The sequence below is a fragment of the Entelurus aequoreus genome, linkage group LG05 (assembly GCF_033978785.1).
Source record: "Entelurus aequoreus isolate RoL-2023_Sb linkage group LG05, RoL_Eaeq_v1.1, whole genome shotgun sequence".
NCBI lineage: Eukaryota > Metazoa > Chordata > Actinopteri > Syngnathiformes > Syngnathidae > Entelurus > Entelurus aequoreus.
In genome coordinates, this window is record NC_084735.1 from 45159416 (window position 1) to 45177932 (window position 18517).

Consider the following 18517-nt stretch of genomic DNA (forward strand, 5'->3'; position numbering starts at 1 on the left):
AATGCAGAGGACAAATTTCACCACATCTAAGTGTGTGTGTGACAATCATTGGTACTTTAATCTTAATCTTAATCTTTAATAATAATAAAAATGACAGTACAATCACTCGTGAGGTTGTACTGATGGGAAAAAAAGGCAACCAACAAAGGGAAAGTAAATAGTTTTTTGTTGAAAACATAAAATAAATGAAACCGTTAAACTTTCCAGCAGTTAAGAACAGTTATAACTAGAAAAGCCACATCAGCATATTAAATTGACACAGAACAGCTCCCAGAACGATTTGTTGATTCCAGTTTTTAGACAGATTTTTATCAATGATTTATGTTTTTAACTTTTTAACTGCCATCTTTGACCAGGATGCAACCCATTTTTTGTCTTTTCATGTTTCTCTGTATCCTTTCTGTGCGGTTACAATCCAGACATGATGTACCGCATGCAGTAAAACATTGCTGCAACCGAGTGATACCAGAGTGCACTTCTTTGCCTTCCAGGAAACTTCCAGACGATCCTAAAGTCGAATGGAGCATCTCCTTGGCTGCCTCTATAATTGCGAAACACTTGGAAGCTCACTCTGTCAACATGGTATGCACACTTCTGTTCTCCTTTTCTCTCTGACTTTTCTGTGTGATAACGCATACTTTCTGTTCAGCCAAATAAATGTATATGTTATTTTCTTAAGCCTATGTTTTTGGCTGTGTGTGTCACCCTTGCCATGCAGCATCTCACTTTGCTCTTGTGGTTTCTATAAAAATCCTGCAAGCCACCTATTATTTCTGCTGAAGGATGACTGTACTTAGAGCCTCCCTGAGGTTTTAGAGGGGGTGTTTTTAGATTTAATTTGTGTGTTTACAGAAAGATTCATATCAACCCTGGTGCAGTTCCGTGCCATTGGCTAATGGGAATGTAAAATGAAAATCAAGTAGTTGTTTACAAAAAGAGGTACCAATAGTGAGTTCAGCAATACAAAAGAAATACACAAAAGCAGTATTATCGATGAATGGACAGTAGTTTATTACACTATCCTGCTAATGAGGGTCTTTTTAATTATCAGATAGGACAGATAAACACACCATCTCCTCCAAACACAATCCATCGATTGACTTCCAAGTTGTTCTCATTTACAATGATCTCAAATTTCTCCATATAAAATTATGTCAAGCCTACTTAACTCAAATGTCATACAAGTGTAAATAAGTTAAACACTGTATAAATACAAGTTAATACACATATAATTTATGTTAATTAAAATGATGATGCTTGCCTGAGAGTGGACAGTGAAGTGCAGCAAAGTCATACTGGCACCTAGTGACTGGAATTAGTAAGTGTTACATGTCTCCTGACAGCAGCCAGCTCTAGAAGAATAGTTACAGACTGGTTATATTCATGCTATTCTAATGTATGTAATTAATATTTAATAATTTGTATTGTCTATATTTTACTGAGCAGCAAGACTCTTTACTATGTCAGAGTGAGTTTCATTTCAGGTTTAATGGTTTAATTGGTTCTATTATAACGCTTCTGCTTTTTTCCATGACTTTTCGTCACAGTTAATACTGATGCAGCTGTTCTTCTGCTACGTTTTTTCGTTTGGCTATCGATTCATATTTTCCAGATGTATTTATTTTTACTTCCAATTCCAACCACTTTTAGGGCACTTAACATTTTTGGTAGACAGAGGTATCAAACCCAATTTAGATGGGGCAGCTGTAGGAAGAGTCGGGTTGAGCCTATATTGCGATATATATCGCAGCCACCTGCGATAATGATATATATTGCAATATATTATTTGTTATATGAATTATAATAGAACCATTTGTAAATGGGTTACAAAGGCTCCATTTGTTTACATTTAAGAGTTCTACTTCCCGGTTACCGGTTCGCATAAAGTGTAGCATGTTTACTATTTTTGTATAAGAAACATAGTTTATTTACTGCCATTGAAGCGAGGATTACTGACTTAGCCGCTAGCTAGAATGCAAAATTGCTTTGTTCACCTTTGTTCGATTGTCACTGTCAAATTTGCGGGACACAGCTAGAATATGTCATCAACATCCATTATCACGATATAACGATTGTTTTAAAAGCTCTATCATTGGTAGATTTATACTGTATATACTGCACACAAAGTATTTACTTCAAAATTACGTTTTAACTACTTCTACACAGCTGTAGTGACCCTGAGCTATGGTAGACCAAAGGTAATTTTAAATCTTAAATTGAAAATAAAAAATTTATATTTTGACTTGGGTTGTCAAATTATTGTGTTAATTGTGATTAATTGAATACAGTCATATTTAGCAAAATGTTTTTTGAATCGCGTAATCCAAATGTTTATCTCAATTCTTACGGTCTCTGTACGTCTGCAAGTAGTTTGGCCCTCTTCTTGTACCTGACTGAGAGCAACAACAGATACTGTCATTACACGATTGGTACCGAAAGACACAATCGTTCTACGCATGCGTGAAGACTGTCATTTCCGTCAACTTTTTTTACGGCAGTTATTTTCGTGCACGCCGTCACTGTTACCACGGGTTTCTTTATTGTAATCTTTATTTGAGTAACAATATCATATAAAAAGATTACATACAAAACAAATGTTGCTTAAGAATAGGTTATTTATTTTTCAAACCGTACAGAAACCTGAACGATGTGCTCAGCAGCCTTAAATGGCAAAGAAATCAATCTTTTTCCTGCTACTTTATTTTCATCTAATACATCAATTCAAAATACTGATCATTTATAAGTCTTATTTTTGTTAGGCCGCAGATATAGATTTAAGTTACAGTAAGTGATTTGTTAAAAATAAAAAAAATCAACATTTTACAAAAGAAATTCAAAGTATATCAAACCAACCTTTAACGATGAGTCAGTGGCGCCCCGTGCATTATTCATTGCAATGACAGAAGAGTAAAAGTGGTTGAAAAATGTGGCAATAATACTCCCTGATTTTTTTAAATCCACCCCTAGTTTATGTTTGTATTCGTGTTCCCTTTTACTCATAAGTAAGGTATTTTTTTATAGGAAACATTAATTATACATTCAAATATCACAGAAAATGATGTCGCAAGGCTCCATCGTAAAAATATGCAAGTCCAGGAAGTGACGTAGTCTTCGCGCCTGCGTGGACCGATCGTGACTTCCAGTATCAATGGAGTAGTGACAAATACAATGGCGGCCCAAATATAATATGTAGCCACTGTGAAAAGGAGGTCTCACTCTGCCACAAGAGTAGTGTTAGCAGCTTTTAATAGTGACGCTGTGTGAAGTAAAGTGAATTATATTTATATAGCGCTTTTCTCTAGTGACTCAAAGCGCTTTACATAGTGGAACCCCTTATCTACATCTTTAAGTTACATTTAAACCAGTGTGGGTGGCACTGGGAGCACAACAGCAGTGACTTGGATTGCGGAAACGGGGATCGAACCTGGAACCCTCAAGTTGCTGGGACGGCCACTCCATAATTCGAGCCACGCCGTCCACCCTATGATGAAGTATATCTAACAAATAGCGTTAAATATTCATACTAATTAAAGAGTTTCAGACCCGTGCGGTAAAATGTAGTTTTGGTGTACATGTAGATTACAAACAACTCTGAATGATTACGCTTTTTTCCCAGCCCTCTTAACAAACATTGTGGAATTTCGTCTACATTTACATAGCTGTTTGAAGTGCTAAAGCATAGTTACATGGGAAAAAGCTTTGTAGAAAAGTTTTTAGGCGACCCCATTTGTTTTTTGCTCTCAAGGTCTGTTTTTTATAAGAAACATGTTCTTGGAAAAAGTATATTAAATATCAGTTGATGGCTGCCAAGTACCTCAACTAATTTTGAAAAATACTTCTCTCACTAAACACCCCAATCTGGCTTTTCACTCGCAGTCTTTTGTTCTGTCAGGTGCTGACCTTCGATGGAAGAGGAGTGAGTGGCCATGCCAACCACATATCCATCTATAAAGCTGTCAGGTAAACTGAAATTTTGCAGCTTTAATCAATCCATATTGACAAAAAGTTAATTACATAAAAATCTTTCCAAAAATGTGAGCAGGGTCCAGCTACGGCCTGGACGTTTCCATCATGACACAAGAACGTCTAATGGGCATTTCCGGATAGCGTTTCATTAACCAATCGTGCGACTGGGATAGGAATCAGCACGTCCGAGTCCATGGCTCTTGCCCGGAAAAGGGTGGAGTGCCATCTCCGGGTTGGGGAGGAGATCTTGCCCCAAGTGGAGGAGTTCAAGTACACTACCGTTCAAAAGTTTGGGGTCACATTAAAATGTCCTTATTTTTTAAGGAAAAGCACTGTACTTTTCAATGAAGATAACTTTAAACTAGTCTTAACTTTAAAGAAATACACTCTATACATTGCTAATGTGGTAAATGACTATTCTAGCTGCAAATGTCTGGTTTTTGGTGCAATATCTACATAGGTGTATAGAGGCCCATTTCCAGCAACTATCACTCCAGTGTTCTAATGGTACAATGTGTTTGCTCATTGGCTCAGAAGGCTAATTGATGATTAGAAAACCCTTGTGCAATCATGTTCACACATCTGAAAACAGTTTAGCTTGTTGCAGAAGCTACAAAACTGACCTTCCTTTGAGCAGATTGAGTTTGTGGAGCATCACATTTGTGGGGTCAATTAAACGCTCAAAATGGCCAGAAAAAGAGAACTTTCATCTGAAACTCGACAGTCTATTCTTGTTCTTAGAAATGAAGGCTATTCCACAAAATTGTTTGGGTGACCCCAAACTTTTGAACGATAGTGTACCTCGGAGTCTTGTTCACAAGTGAGGGAAGTGTGGATCGTGAGATCGACAGGCGGATCGGTGCGGCGTCTTCAGTAATGCGGACGCTGTATCGATCCGTTGTGGTGAAGAAGGAGCTGAGCCGGAAGGCAAAGCTCTCAATTTACCGGTCGATCTACGTTCCCATCCTCACCTATGGTCATGAGCTTTGGGTTATGACCTGAAGGACAAGATCACGGGTACAAGCGGCCGAAAGGAGTTTCCTCCGCCGGGTGGCGACGCTCTCCCTTAGAGATAGGGTGAGAAGCTCTGCCATCCGGGGGGAGCTCAAAGTAAAGCCGCTGCTCCTCCACATCGAGAGGAGCCAGATGAGGTGGTTCGGGCATCTGGTCAGGTTGCCACCCGAACGCCTCCCTAGGGAGGTGTTTAAGACACGTTGGGAAGACTATGTCTCCCGGCTGGCCTGTGAACGCCTCGGGATCCCCCGGGAAGAGCTGGACGATGTGGCTTGGGAGAGGGAAGTCTGGGCTTCCCTGCTTAGGCTGCTGCCTCCACGACCCGACCTCGGATAAGCGGAAGAAGATGGATGGATGGATGGATGGATGGATAACCAATCGTGTATAGTTTTGCGAAGCTGACAGGATATGATATACTGTGATTTGTCCTTCCGTATTGGTAATTTTACGTCGTTACGGGGGGAAATGATGAGAGATAATTTCAGTAAGCAGGCTATTGTTTCTTTTTCTTTTGTCATATTTTGTAGGTCTGTGGGTTCATACAAACGGCAATTTTACAATGCAAGTCTTTATTTGTTTAACGTCAAATCCATGTAACACATCCGGTTTCTCGCAGCCACATCCTGTGTAGCCGCATTCAGGCCTTCAAAATAAAAGTATGCCAGTATATAACAGGTAACGCCACTCATTGTCTTTTTATAACTATGGCCTTTCCCCTCTTCCTAGTCCTAAACTTAACCAACTCCTTACTTAGACTAATGTTCTTTACAGTAAAGATCAGTAAAGATCTTATGTTTTTTTTAAACATAAGATCATTGTCTCCCAAGGCGTTATTAGTTAATGAGGTCATTAGAGACAACAATCTTAACGTCATTGGTCTTAGCGAAACCTGGCTCAAACCAGACGAATTTTTTGCGCTCAATGAGGCATCTCCTCCTAACTATACGAATGCGCATGTTGCCCGTCCTCTTAAAAGGGGAGGGGGTGTCGCACTAATATACAATGAAAATTTCAACCTTACCCCTAACCTAAATAATACATATAAATCGTTTGAGGTGCTTACTATGAGGTCTGTCACACCGCTACCTCTCGACCTGGCTGTTATCTACCGCCCCTCTGGGCCCCAATCGGACTTTATCAGTGAATTCTCAGAGTTCGTTGCTGATCTAGTGACGCACGCCGACAATATAATCATAATGGGGGACTTTAATATCCATATGAATACCCCATCGGACCCTCAGTGCGTGGCGCTCCAAACCATAATTGATAGCTGTGGTCTTACACAAATAATACATGAACCCACGCATCGCAACGGTAATACAATAGATCTAGTGCTTGTCAGGGGTGTCACCACCTCCAAAGTTATGATACTTCTATATACTAAAGTAATGTCCGATCATTACCTTATAAAATTTGAAGTTTTGACTCATTGTCAACAAGCTAATAATAATAATAACTGCTATAGCGGCCGCAACATTAATGCTGCCACAACGATGACTCTTGCTGACCTACTGCCTTCGGTAATGGCACCATTCCCAAATTATGTCGGCTCTATTGATAACCTCACTAACAACTTTGACGATGCCTTGCGCGAAATTATTGATAGTATAGCACCGCTAAAGCAAAAAAGGGCCCCTAAAAGGCGCACCCCATGGTTTACAGAAGAAATTAGAGCTCATAAATTATCATGTAGAAAACTGGAACGCAAATGGCGCGCGACTAAACTTGAGGTTTTCCATCAAGCATGTAGTGATAGTTTAATAACTTATAAACGCATGCTTACCTTAGCTAAAGCTAAATACTACTCAAATCTCATCCGCCTCAACAAAAACGATCCTAAATTTCTGTTTAGTACAGTAGCATTGCTAACCCAACAAGGGACTCCTCCCAGTAGCTCCACCCACTCGGCAGATGATTTTATGAATTTCTTTAATAAGAAAATTGAACTCATTAGAAAGGAGATTAAAGACAACGCATCCCAGCTACAACTGGGTTCTATTAACACAAATACGACTATATATACGACGGACACTGCCCTCCAAAATAGTCTCTCTATTTTTGATGAAATAACATTAGAGGAATTATTACAGCGTGTAAGTGGGATAAAACAAACAACATGTTTACTTAACCCACTTCCTGGGAAACTTATCAAGGAACTGTTTGTATTATTAGGTCCATCAGTGTTAAATATTATAAACTTATCACTTTCCTCCGGCACTGTTCCCCTAGCATTAAAAAAAGCGGTTATTCATCCTCTGCTCAAAAGACCTAACCTCGATCCTGACCTCATGGTAAACTACCGACCGGTCTCCCACCTTCCGTTTATTTCCAAAATTCTCGAAAAAAAATTGTTGCACAGCAGCTAAATGAACACTTAGTGACTAACAATCTCTGTGAACCTTTTCAATCCGGTTTCAGGGCAAATCACTCTACGGAGACAGCCCTCGCAAAAATGACTAATGATCTATTGCTAACGATGGATTCTGATGCTTCATCTATGTTGCTGCTTCTTGATCTTAGCGCCGCTTTCGATACCGTCGATCATAATATTTTATTAGAGCGTATCAAAACGCGTATTGGTATGTCAGACTTAGCCTTGTCTTGATTTAACTCTTATCTTACTGACAGGATGCAGTGCGTCTCCCATAACAATGTGACCTCCGACTATGTCAAGGTAACGTGCGGAGTTCCCCAGGGTTCGGTTCTTGGCCCTGCACTCTTTAGTATTTACATGCTGCCGCTGGGTGACATCATACGCAAGTACGGTGTTAGCTTTCACTGTTATGCTGATGACACTCAACTCTACATGCCCCTAAAGCTGACCAACACGCCGGATTGTAGTCAGCTGGAGGCGTGTCTTAATGAAATTAAACAATGGATGTCCGCTAACTTTTTGCAACTCAACGCTAAGAAAACGGAAATGCTGATTATCGGTCCTGCTAGACACCAACATCTATTTAATAATACCACCTTAACATTTGACAACCAAACAATTACACAAGGCGACTCGGTAAAGAATCTGGGTATTATCTTCGACCCAACTCTCTCGTTTGAGTCACACATTAAGAGTGTTACTAAAACGGCCTTCTTTCATCTCCGTAATATCGCTAAAATTCGTTCCATCTTGTCCACTAGCGACGCTGAGATCATTATTCATGCGTTCGTTACGTCTCGTCTCGATTACTGTAACGTATTATTTTCGGGTCTCCCTATGTCTAGCATTAAAAGATTACAGTTGGTACAAAATGCGGCTGCAAGGCTTTTGACAAAAACAAGAAAGTTTGATCATATTACGCCTATACTGGCTCACCTGCACTGGCTTCCTGTGCACTTAAGATGCGACTTTAAGGTTTTACTACTTACGTATAAAATACTACACGGTTTAGCTCCAGCCTATCTCGCCGATTGTATTGTACCATATGTCCCGACAAGAAATCTGCGTTCAAAGAACTCCGGCTTATTAGTGATTCCCAGAGCCAAAAAAAAGTCTGCGGGCTATAGAGCGTTTTCTATTCGGGCTCCAGTACTCTGGAATGCCCTCCCGGTAACAGTTAGAGATGCTACCTCAGTAGAAGCATTTAAGTCCCATCTTAAAACTCATTTGTATAATCTAGCCTTTAAATAGACCCCCCTTTTTTAGACCAGTTGATCTGCCGTTTCTTTTCTTCTCTCCTCTTCTCCCCTGTCCCTTGCGAGGGGGAGTTGCATAGGTCCGGTGGCCATGGATAAAGTGCTGGCTGTCCAGAGTCGGGACCCCGGGTGGACCACTAGCCTGTGCATCGGTTGGGGACATCTCTGCGCTGCTGACCCGTCTCCGCTCGGGATGGTTTCCTGTTGGCCCCGCTGTGGACTGGACTCCCGCTGATGTGTTGGATCCACTGTGGACTGGACTTTCACAATGTTATGTCAGACCCACTCGACATCCATTGCTTTCGGTCTCCCCTAGAGGGGATGGGGGGGTTACCCACATATGCGGTCCTCTCCAAGGTTTCTCATAGTCATTCACCGACGTCCCACTGGGGTGAGTTTTTCCTTGCCCGTATGTGGGCTCTGTACCGAGGATGTCGTTGTGGCTTGTACAGCCCTTTGAGACACTTGTGATTTAGGGCTATATAAATAAACATTGATTGATCATTGATTGATTCTTTAGATGGCTTACTTAGTTATTTCTACGTTAGTTCTACGCAACCTGTACCGACTGAAGATCTGATATTGAAACTCTGGGCGGATGTTGGGGAAGGGGCTTTCCATTCTGTGAAAACTAGAAACCCACCATCACAAGCTCGCCCATTTGTGGCCGCAATTGAATGCTACTGATAAATGTCACCAACAACGACACACACGCACAGGGACGCAGGACCAAATTCTAGGCCCCATCCACAAGACTCCTTAAGTGCCCCCCATCCCACCCTAAACCCGACGTCATCGCTCCATACACCCACACTCGGTATGTTTACATGCACTAAAACCACATTTTTTGCATGGATTTGATTGAAACTAGCTTTTTAAAACACTTAAGTAGGTTTTTGAATTTTTAAAGATGGGATGAATAATTCTAGAATACAGTAATACCTGAATTTACGAGCTTAATAGTTCTGTGATGGAGCCCCTAACTCAAAACACTTGTATCTCAAAACCAATGCTTTTTTACCACTATTTTATAACTTTTAAAAAGAAAAACAATCTTTTAATTAAGAAATATTGTATAAAACAATACAATAGAATGTAGTACTAACAACAGCAACAGTAGTTTTGTGAAGTCATTTTATAATAATGTGCAGCATTTACCTTGGAGAATGGACTATTACGGTATCTCCATCAGCGTTAATTCAGTCACTTCTTCTCAGCACTATCCTTCAGACCCAATTTCTTATATAAGCTAATGCTCACGAATAAGACCAGCAGGGGCGGATTAAGAAATTTTGGCCCCCTGGGCCTGACATGGTCTTGGCCCCTCAACCCCCCGCGCGTGTGGGCGCACACACACGCACGCACTATGCAAGAAATACTGTATACTGTGAACAGACATGCACACTGTACTGTACAGAAGAGTGCACATACTGCACACGCACTATTAGGTATACCACACAGACACTGACAAGCACAGGTTTCACACAGACACAGGGGGAGGGGATAAATGGCCTAAAAATAAACATTTTTGAAAATGATTACGCCCACTTCAGTGATGGTGCATTGGGTCATTTGAGAGATATTATGTATTGGAAGTTGGTAGCTATCATGAAATAAACCCCCCAACCCACCCAAAAAACTAAATCGGACATGATTTTTGCCCCCTTTTCCTCCCTTCTATCATTAAAAATAAAATAATATCTTAGGAAAACACATTGGCATAACGGCAGCTGTGCAGCAAATTGAGGCTCAAAGTCTGTATCTATTTGTGGTTAAGCTTGAGGAGAAGGAGAAAGGTAAAATGATAACATGCATCGGAGAGCACCACAAAGAAAGGTGTAGGCCAGTTCATGGTACAAGGGCTGCATGCAGGTCAAGATAGCCCATTTCCAAGAATGCTATAGTGGCTGGACAGGCACTGGACATGTCCTGAACTCAGTGTCAGACGTGGCTGCCGAATACTTGGATGAAGTGAAGCAGCTGACAGATCTCATGCTGCCCCATCTGAAGACTGTCCTGGCCAGGCAGAGGATGGATGAGGAGACCTTCCCAATGGACCCTGTCAGTGAACAGGCTAGTAACATTGATGGCACCCCTGTGCACAACATTGGGATGGAGAGACAATGTGGCAAGGTGGACTACAAACTGAAGAAGTTGGGCACACTGAACGCAGTCAATAGGTCAATAATTTTACAGAAGAGCCAGGAGCTTCAGAGGTTTCAAGGCAGCAGCACAAGCAAAAAGGGAGGTTGAACTCAACTGGAGTAAATTCATGAAGGCAAAATTCGAGAGTAGGGCAGATGAGAAACAAGAGATGGCTCAAAGAAAGGAGAGTAAGAGACTAGACATGCTGGACACACTGAAATCTTTTGATGGCCCCTTCACGATAGTGGGGAAGTTGAAAAGTTCCTTGTGGATGAAAGTCTGCACAAGAATGCAAAGCTGCAGAGAATGAAGCTTGAGGTTCAGTTTGCCAGAGAAAGCACCAAGCTTCTGCCTAAAGTCAATCCTATCTTCACAATCCAGGTGACACTTCCCAGAAATGGCAAAAGTGCAATTCTCCAAGTCATAATGGATACTTAGAATTTTATGGTGGTGGTAAGTATTCATGAAAACAGGTAGCCTAACATTAGTGAATGGGTGAATTCTGGAAATAACCTAAAAATCTTACACAGTGCACCTTTAAGCAAGGGGTTTCTTTCGTGCTTTCAATTTTGCAAAATCATCCACCACATCATTGAAGTCCAACTCTCTTGTCAGCTCACTCTCAATTGCCATTAGAGATAACGCATTTAATCTTTTCTGAGTCATTCTTGTGCGCAGCTCATTTTTTACTCTTGACAAAAGAGAGAATGAGCGTTCTCCCTCACAGTTACTGACCGGTAGAGTGAGAAAAATCTGTAGCGCAATGTATGTATTAGGAAACGTAGGCTGTAGTCCAAAATGTATTATTGTTTTGAGCAGTCCTGAAGGGGTCCTCTCCTCATCAGTGTTGTTGAGCTGTATAAAAGATTTGAACTGTATAAGCTCCTGTCCAAGACTTTCATTGAGGTCAGATGGGTATGATTCAGTGAGAATCTTGGCCTTGTGAAGGACTGAAGCATTGGACTCTGTATCCAAAGAGAAAAGGACACTGAACAAATTGTTCAGATGTTTGTAGGCCTCCAGACGGTGATTAAGGCTTGAACTCAGTTGATCAATAGAGGCAATAAATGTCTCTATTTGAAACAGTTGCCTTCCCTCAAGCACAACATCTGGGGATGCTGATTCATCAGCAAACTTTTTACGTTTCCTCGTCCGTTCAGCCCTGTAAGATGGGGTGCCACCCAACATGTTTAAGGCTTTCTGCTCAAAATGATCAAATAGATCTCTTTGGGAGAGAACAAAGGTGCGCAGAGATTCCAGCAATCTAACTGCTGTACCAAGGTCCATGTCTGCTTTTTGAAGTTGCAGACTTGTGGCCTGAAATCTGGACAGAACAGTGTCCCAAAAGCCTGCCATGAAGGCCATCTCAAGTGAATCCAGCTTCCGCACTAGACTGTCAGCTTCAGTTCGTGTGTCTCGTTTCTCTGTGTCATCAGTGGAAATAACCTGTAGTGCTGCTTTTATTTTACTGTAGTTCTGCCACAGTGCTTTGGTAGATTCTGCACGGCAACTCCAACGCGTGTTGGATAAAGCTTTAAGTGTGAGATCTATGTTGGAATTGCCAAATACCCTGTCCCATCGGTGTGTGGATGCAGTTGTGAAGTTGTAAATAGACTGAATCAAGTCAAAATACTTAGAGACTTCATTTCCACATCTGTCAATGCTGTTGACTCCCACCAAATTCAAAGAGTGAGCTGCACATGGAATATAGTGTATTAATGGGTTGCTTTTCTTTAAGTGAGCCTGCAACCCATTATACCTCCCTGACATGTTGCTGGCATTATCATAAGCCTGCCCCCTGCAATTTGACAGCTCTAACCCTAGATTTTCCAACACAGACATGACACAGTTAGCCAAACTTTCACCTGTATGGCTAGTAATGGGCTCAAAACCCACAAAGCGTTAAACAACACTGCCCTCTTTGCTAACAAAACGGAATATGAATGTCAATTGGTCCACATGAGATAAATCTGGGGTTGAATCCACAATGATAGAGTAGTATTTGCTTGCTTGCAGTTCATCTGCTATAGCCTGTTTGGTTTTTGCACCCATCAATTCAATGAATTCCTCACAAATGGTGGAGGACAGATATGAGGTATTACCTCGACCCATCTGCCCAAACTTTCTGATGTGATCCTTTAGAAAGGGATCAAATTCAGCCAGGACCTCCAGAATACCAAGGTAGTTCCCATTGAGAGGAGACCCTAACGATTCATTTTTACCCCTAAATGCAAGGCCCCTTTCTGCAAGGAATTTAATGACTGCAACAACTCTTTGTAACACCTGCCTCCAATAGCTGCTCTCTGCCTGAAACTGTTTGAACAGGTCTGCATCAACTGTGGCACCTTTGGCGCGGTTCAAGACTGCTTGCATGCAGGTTATGTGCTCAGCACTTCGCTCATGTTCACCAAATCTTTCTGAGTGTTTCCAATCACAATAGCCTGTCACAAAAGAATGCGTTTTTGGGGAAAACAGTTTGCATGCAAAGCAGTAAACATTACCAGTAGAGGGAGAGTACATCAGCCACTCTCTTTGTACTCGTTGTCCATTGGGCAAGTGTGAAGTAAAATGTTCATTGTTTAGGCATCGGGTTTTGCCTCCTAGCCCACTGTTCCTCACAGAAGCTGGATAATGGCTGTGACGGTTGTGAAATGATTTTGCACCTCTTTGAATAAGAACTTCCTTCATTGACTCAGTGAGGGTCTCAGCCCATTTAGCGGGATCACTAGGTAGAGTTGTCACTGTAGATGGTGTTGAAGAAAGATTCAGCTCATTTTCTATGCTGTCCAGAGGTGCAGTGACCTCACATTCATCCGAGCAACTGGCTACTGCTGAATTGGTTGAATCATAAGCATCAGAAGCATTTGGTTCAGTGTCTACACTTGTAGTGGTCTCAGGATCTTGGGAGCTACATGCTAGCTCAGGTGCATTGCTAACCTTAGCTGAATTTGCAGTAGCATTTATAGAATTGCTTTCAGCAGATGTCTTTGTACTGAAGAAGCTGGAGATATTTGGAACACTCTCAAGTAAAACTGATTCCTTTTTTTTCTTTTCTTGCTGAATTTTTTTTCTAGCTCCTCCACTTAAACGTTTATGATCCATATTTCCCTTCTTTCTTTGCACATTGGCTCTTTGCCTATCACAACAGATAAACCAACTATGTGTGTGTGTGTGTGTGTGTGTGTGTGTGTGTGTGTGTGTGTGTGTGTGTGTGTGTGTGTGTGTGTGTGTGTGTGTGTGTGTGTGTGTGTGTGTGAGTGTGTGTGTGTGTGAGTTTGTTTGTGTGTTTATGATCGGTGCTGCTTCCTTCAAGTGTGTGAGGTGATTTAGAAAACTAGCAACCCAGCATCAACACTCCAAAGCAGAGAATAACAGCTTACTAGCATAGACAATTGAGAGCAGAGAATCAACTGATTCGTCTGATAGACAGCAGGAGAGCAGAGTGGTCAGTGATGATCGAATCAAGAAAATGTCTAAATGGCAAGGGAACAGACTGATTTGTACTGAGGAGAAAGAGAGAGAGAGCCAATTACAGTGAAATATATTCCAAAAGAGCCAAGTGACTAGCTGAAGGCAGGGACAAATGCCTTGGAGTGACCAACAAGAGTGCAAAGTACCAAATGGCAAAATGTGGAAAGACCAACAGGCAGATCTGCTTTTACCTCTTATCTTCACAACCAAAAAGTTGCTAAATGATGTTTTCAGTCGCTAGCCAGGTATGGCCAAAAGACGCGAAATCTAGCGGCAAAGTCGGTCAATCACACTGACAGTGAAACAAATATTTTGAAAAGATAATAATTGTACACCTTTGTGCACTTTAGTCTTCTATCTAAATATTTTCACAAAGGACACCAAGGCAGCTTGCTAGCTATGATGGGAGCAACAATGTCTGATAGACAGCAGGAGAGCAGAGTGGTCAGTGATGATCCAATCAAGAAAATGTCTAAATGGCAAGGGAACAGACTGATTTGTACTGAGGAGAAAGAGAGAGCCAAGTACAGTTAAATATATTCCAGAGCCAAGTGACTAACTGAAGGCAAAGACAACAGCCAGATACCTTAGCAGAGACCAACAAGAATTCAAAGTACCTAATAGCAAGATGGCGAGACCAACACAATAAATTGTATTAGGATTTAATTTATTAACGTTAATCTTAACAGCCAAAAAGTTGCTGAATAATGTTTGTAGTCGCTAGCCAGGTATGCCCAAAACAAGAGTCGCTAAACCTAGCAGCAAAGTTGCTTAATTGCAACACACTCTAGGATTCAGGGGAATTAAGGATAATAAAGATATTAATTGTACAACTTTTTGTACTTTTTTTCTAGTTTTTTGAGTCGCCAGCCATGTATGGCCAAAAGTCGCTAATTGAATGCCAACGTTGCTTAATCGCCAACACACTGGGACTCACTGAAGGACTGACTGAATAAAAAAGATAATTAAGATAATTGTGTACTTTTCTCTTCTGATATTTTCTCTAAGGACCCCAAGCTATCTGCAAGCAGCAATAATGTCTGACAGACAGGAGAGCAGAGTGGTCAGTGATGAATGGCAAGGGAACAGGCTGATTTGTACTGAGGAGAAAGAGAGAGAGAGAGCCAATTACAGTGAAATATATTCCAAAAGAGCCAAGTGACTAGCTGAAGGCAGGGACAAATGCCTTGGAGTGACCAAGAAGAGTGCAAAGTACCAAATGGCAAAATGTGGGAAGACCAACAGGAAGATCTGCTTTTACCACTTATCTTCACAACCAAAAAGTCGCTAAATGATGTTTTTAGTCGCTAGCCAGGTATGGCCAAAAGACGCGAAATCTAGCGGCAAAGTCGGTCAATCACACAGTGAAACAAATAATTTTAAAAAGATAGTAATCGTACAATGTCTTGTACTTTTGTCTTCTTTCTTAATATTTCTCAAAGGACACCAAAATGTCGCTATCTGCAGGCAGCTTGCTAGCTATGATGGCAGCAACAATGTACCTTAGAGTGACTGACCAACAAGAGCTCAAAGTACCTAATGGCAAAATGTGGAGAGACAGACACAATAAATTGCATTAAGATGAAGAGAACTGTTGCTATTATTAATCTTAACATCAACCAGAAAGTCGCTAAATGTCACCAGCCAGGTATGGCCAAAAGTCGCTTAATTGGCCACACACAGTAACAGAGAAACTAACAAAAAAAAGATCATAAAGATAATAGTTGTACAACTGTGTGTACTTTTGTCTTCTTTCTAAATATTTTCCCAAAGGACACCAAAATGTTGCTATCTGCAGGCGGGAGCGTGCCTATGTTCCCCGGGTCCTATGTTCCCCGGGTCCTATGTTCCCCGGTTGTTCCTGGGTCTTTGTATGCGACCGGGGAACTTAGGACCCTTTTTCTAAAAAAGGGTCCTATGTTCCCTGCATTGTATCTGGCGAAATTGTGCCCTGACCAAAACCATCCCTAAACCTAACCTGTCACAGGGCGTTGTGGAGCACTTTTTTTTGGCGAAATTGTGCCCTGACCAAAACTATCCCTAAACCTAACCTGTCACAGGGCGTTGTGGAGCACTTTTTTGGCGAAATTGTGCCCTGACCAAAACCATCCCTAAACCTAACCTGTCACAGGGCGTGCGGCAGCAGATAGAGCAACTCAAACGCGAACTTCCTTCCTTCGACAACTTAAACGCGTCTCTGTCATGCGTGTCTGCGTGCGTCTTACTTAGTCGCGCATTGGAAGCAGCGGGGAACATAGAACCCTTTTCTGGAAAAAGTGTTGTACGTTCCCCGCAGCGGGGAACATAGAACCCTTTTTTTTAAAAAGGGTCCTTAGTTCCCCGGTAGAGGGGAACATAGGACCCGGGTAACATAGGGACGGGGAACATAGGGATGACCCGCTGCAGGCAGCTTGCTAGCTATGATGGCAGCAACGATGTCTGCCAGACAGGAGAGAGTGGTCAGTGACGATCGAATCGAGAAAATGACAAAATGGGTCAAAGACCAAAAAGTTATTAACTGACAGCAGTGACAAATGTCAGACTGTAAACTTTCTCGAAAGAAAAGGACAAAATGGGAAGATGCTGATAATAACAGCAAAATGGAAAATATAAGAATTTCCAAGTAATGCTCAACTCAAGTGTGTGTGTGTGTGTGTGTGCGCGTGTTAAACTTCTTGTTGAATGATTTCAAATTATCTCTGAGTCTGAACTGAGGGAAAGGAAACCAAATTTTGAGCAGTCTCTCACGAGTTCAAAATACCAAATGAGGAGATTCTAAAAGAACAGACCGGTTTATGAAAGACTTGATGGGGGAGGGGCACAGCTAAGAATACTTGAGTGAGATTCTGTGATCCAAATTCGAGATAGAGCTTTTTGATAATGATAATTTGTCAGAGTAAGGTTGTGTAATCAAAATTTGAGAATGAGCTTTGTCAATCAATCAAGAATATTTGCATTAAGTTCTGTGATCAAAATTCAGAAACAACCTTTAATAATTGATAAAGAATATGTGAGTGAGGTTGTGTGATCCATCCAATTTGAGAATTAGCTTTGATAATAATGATTGAGAGCCTCTGGCCCTCTGTGGATCATGGCCGCGGGGCCAATTTTGCCTGGCCCCTTGGGGCCTCTGTGGGTCGTGGCCGCGGGGCCAAGTTGGCCTGGCCCCTTGGGGCCTCTGACCCTCTATGGATCGGGGCCAAGTTGGCCTGACCCCTCGGGGCCTCTGGCCCTCTATGGATCATGGCCGCGGGGCCAAGTTGGCCTGACCCCTTAGGACCTCAGGCCCTCTGTGGGTCGCGGCCGCGGGGCCAAGTTGACCTGGCCCCTTGGGGCCTCTTACCCTCTATGGATCGTGGCCGCGGGGCCAAGTTGACCTGGCCCCTTGGGGCCTCTGGCCTTCTGTGGCTCGCGGCCGCGGGGCCAAGTTGGCCTGGCCCTTTGGGGCCTCTGGCCTTCTGTGGGTCGTGGCCGCGGGGCCAAGTTGGCCTGGCCCCTTGGGGCCTCTGACCGTCTATGGATCGTGGCCGCGGGGCCAAGTTGACCTGGCCCCCTGGGGCCTCTGACCCTCTATGGATCGTGGCCGCGGGGCCAAGTTGGCCTGGCCCCTTGGGGCCTCTGACCGTCTATGGATCATGGCCGCGGGGCCATGTTGGCCTGGCCCCTTGGGGCCTCTGGCCCTCTGTGGGTCGCGGCCGCGGGGCCAAGTTGACCTGGCCCCTTGGGGCCTCTTACCCTCTATGGATCATGGCCGCGGGGCCAAGTTGGCCTGGCCCCTTGGGGCTTAAGATTATTATTTTTGCAAAAGTAGTTTTGCTTGGGTCGCGGCCGCGGGGCCAAGTTGGCCTGGCCCCTTGGGGCCTCTGGCCCCCTGGGCCTGGGCCCGGTAGGCCCGGTCATTAATCCACCTATGAAGACCAGATGTTTTTATCGGATCTTATGTGATTCACTGTAACATTTGCTACACCAATCAATGGCGGAGATTAGAGATGTCCGATAATATCGGCCGGCCGATATCATCGGCCGATAAATGCTTTAAAATGTAATATCGGAAATTATCGATATCGGATTTTTTTATTATCGGTATCGTTTTGTTTTTTTAAATTTATTTTTTATTAAATCAACATAAAAAACACAAGATACACTTACAATTAGTGCACCAACCCAAAAAACCTCCCTCCCCCATTTACACTCATTCACACAAAAGGGTTGTTTCCTTCTGTTATTAATATTGTGGTTCCTACATTATATATCAATATATATCAATACAGTCTGCAAGGGATACAGTCTG

At 42.4% G+C, this 18517-nt stretch overlaps 1 protein-coding gene across 1 annotated transcript in view; it reads left to right on the top strand.

The window, feature by feature from the left end:
* The window catches only part of pigl (phosphatidylinositol glycan anchor biosynthesis, class L), a 39899-nt gene that overhangs the window by 18033 nt on the left and 3349 nt on the right, over positions 1 to 18517 (top strand). The window contains exons 3-4 of the mRNA XM_062048217.1: positions 492 to 582; positions 3893 to 3960. Of these exons, the coding sequence (XP_061904201.1) occupies positions 492 to 582; positions 3893 to 3960 (159 nt within the window). The remainder of the gene's footprint in view (positions 1 to 491; positions 583 to 3892; positions 3961 to 18517) is intronic.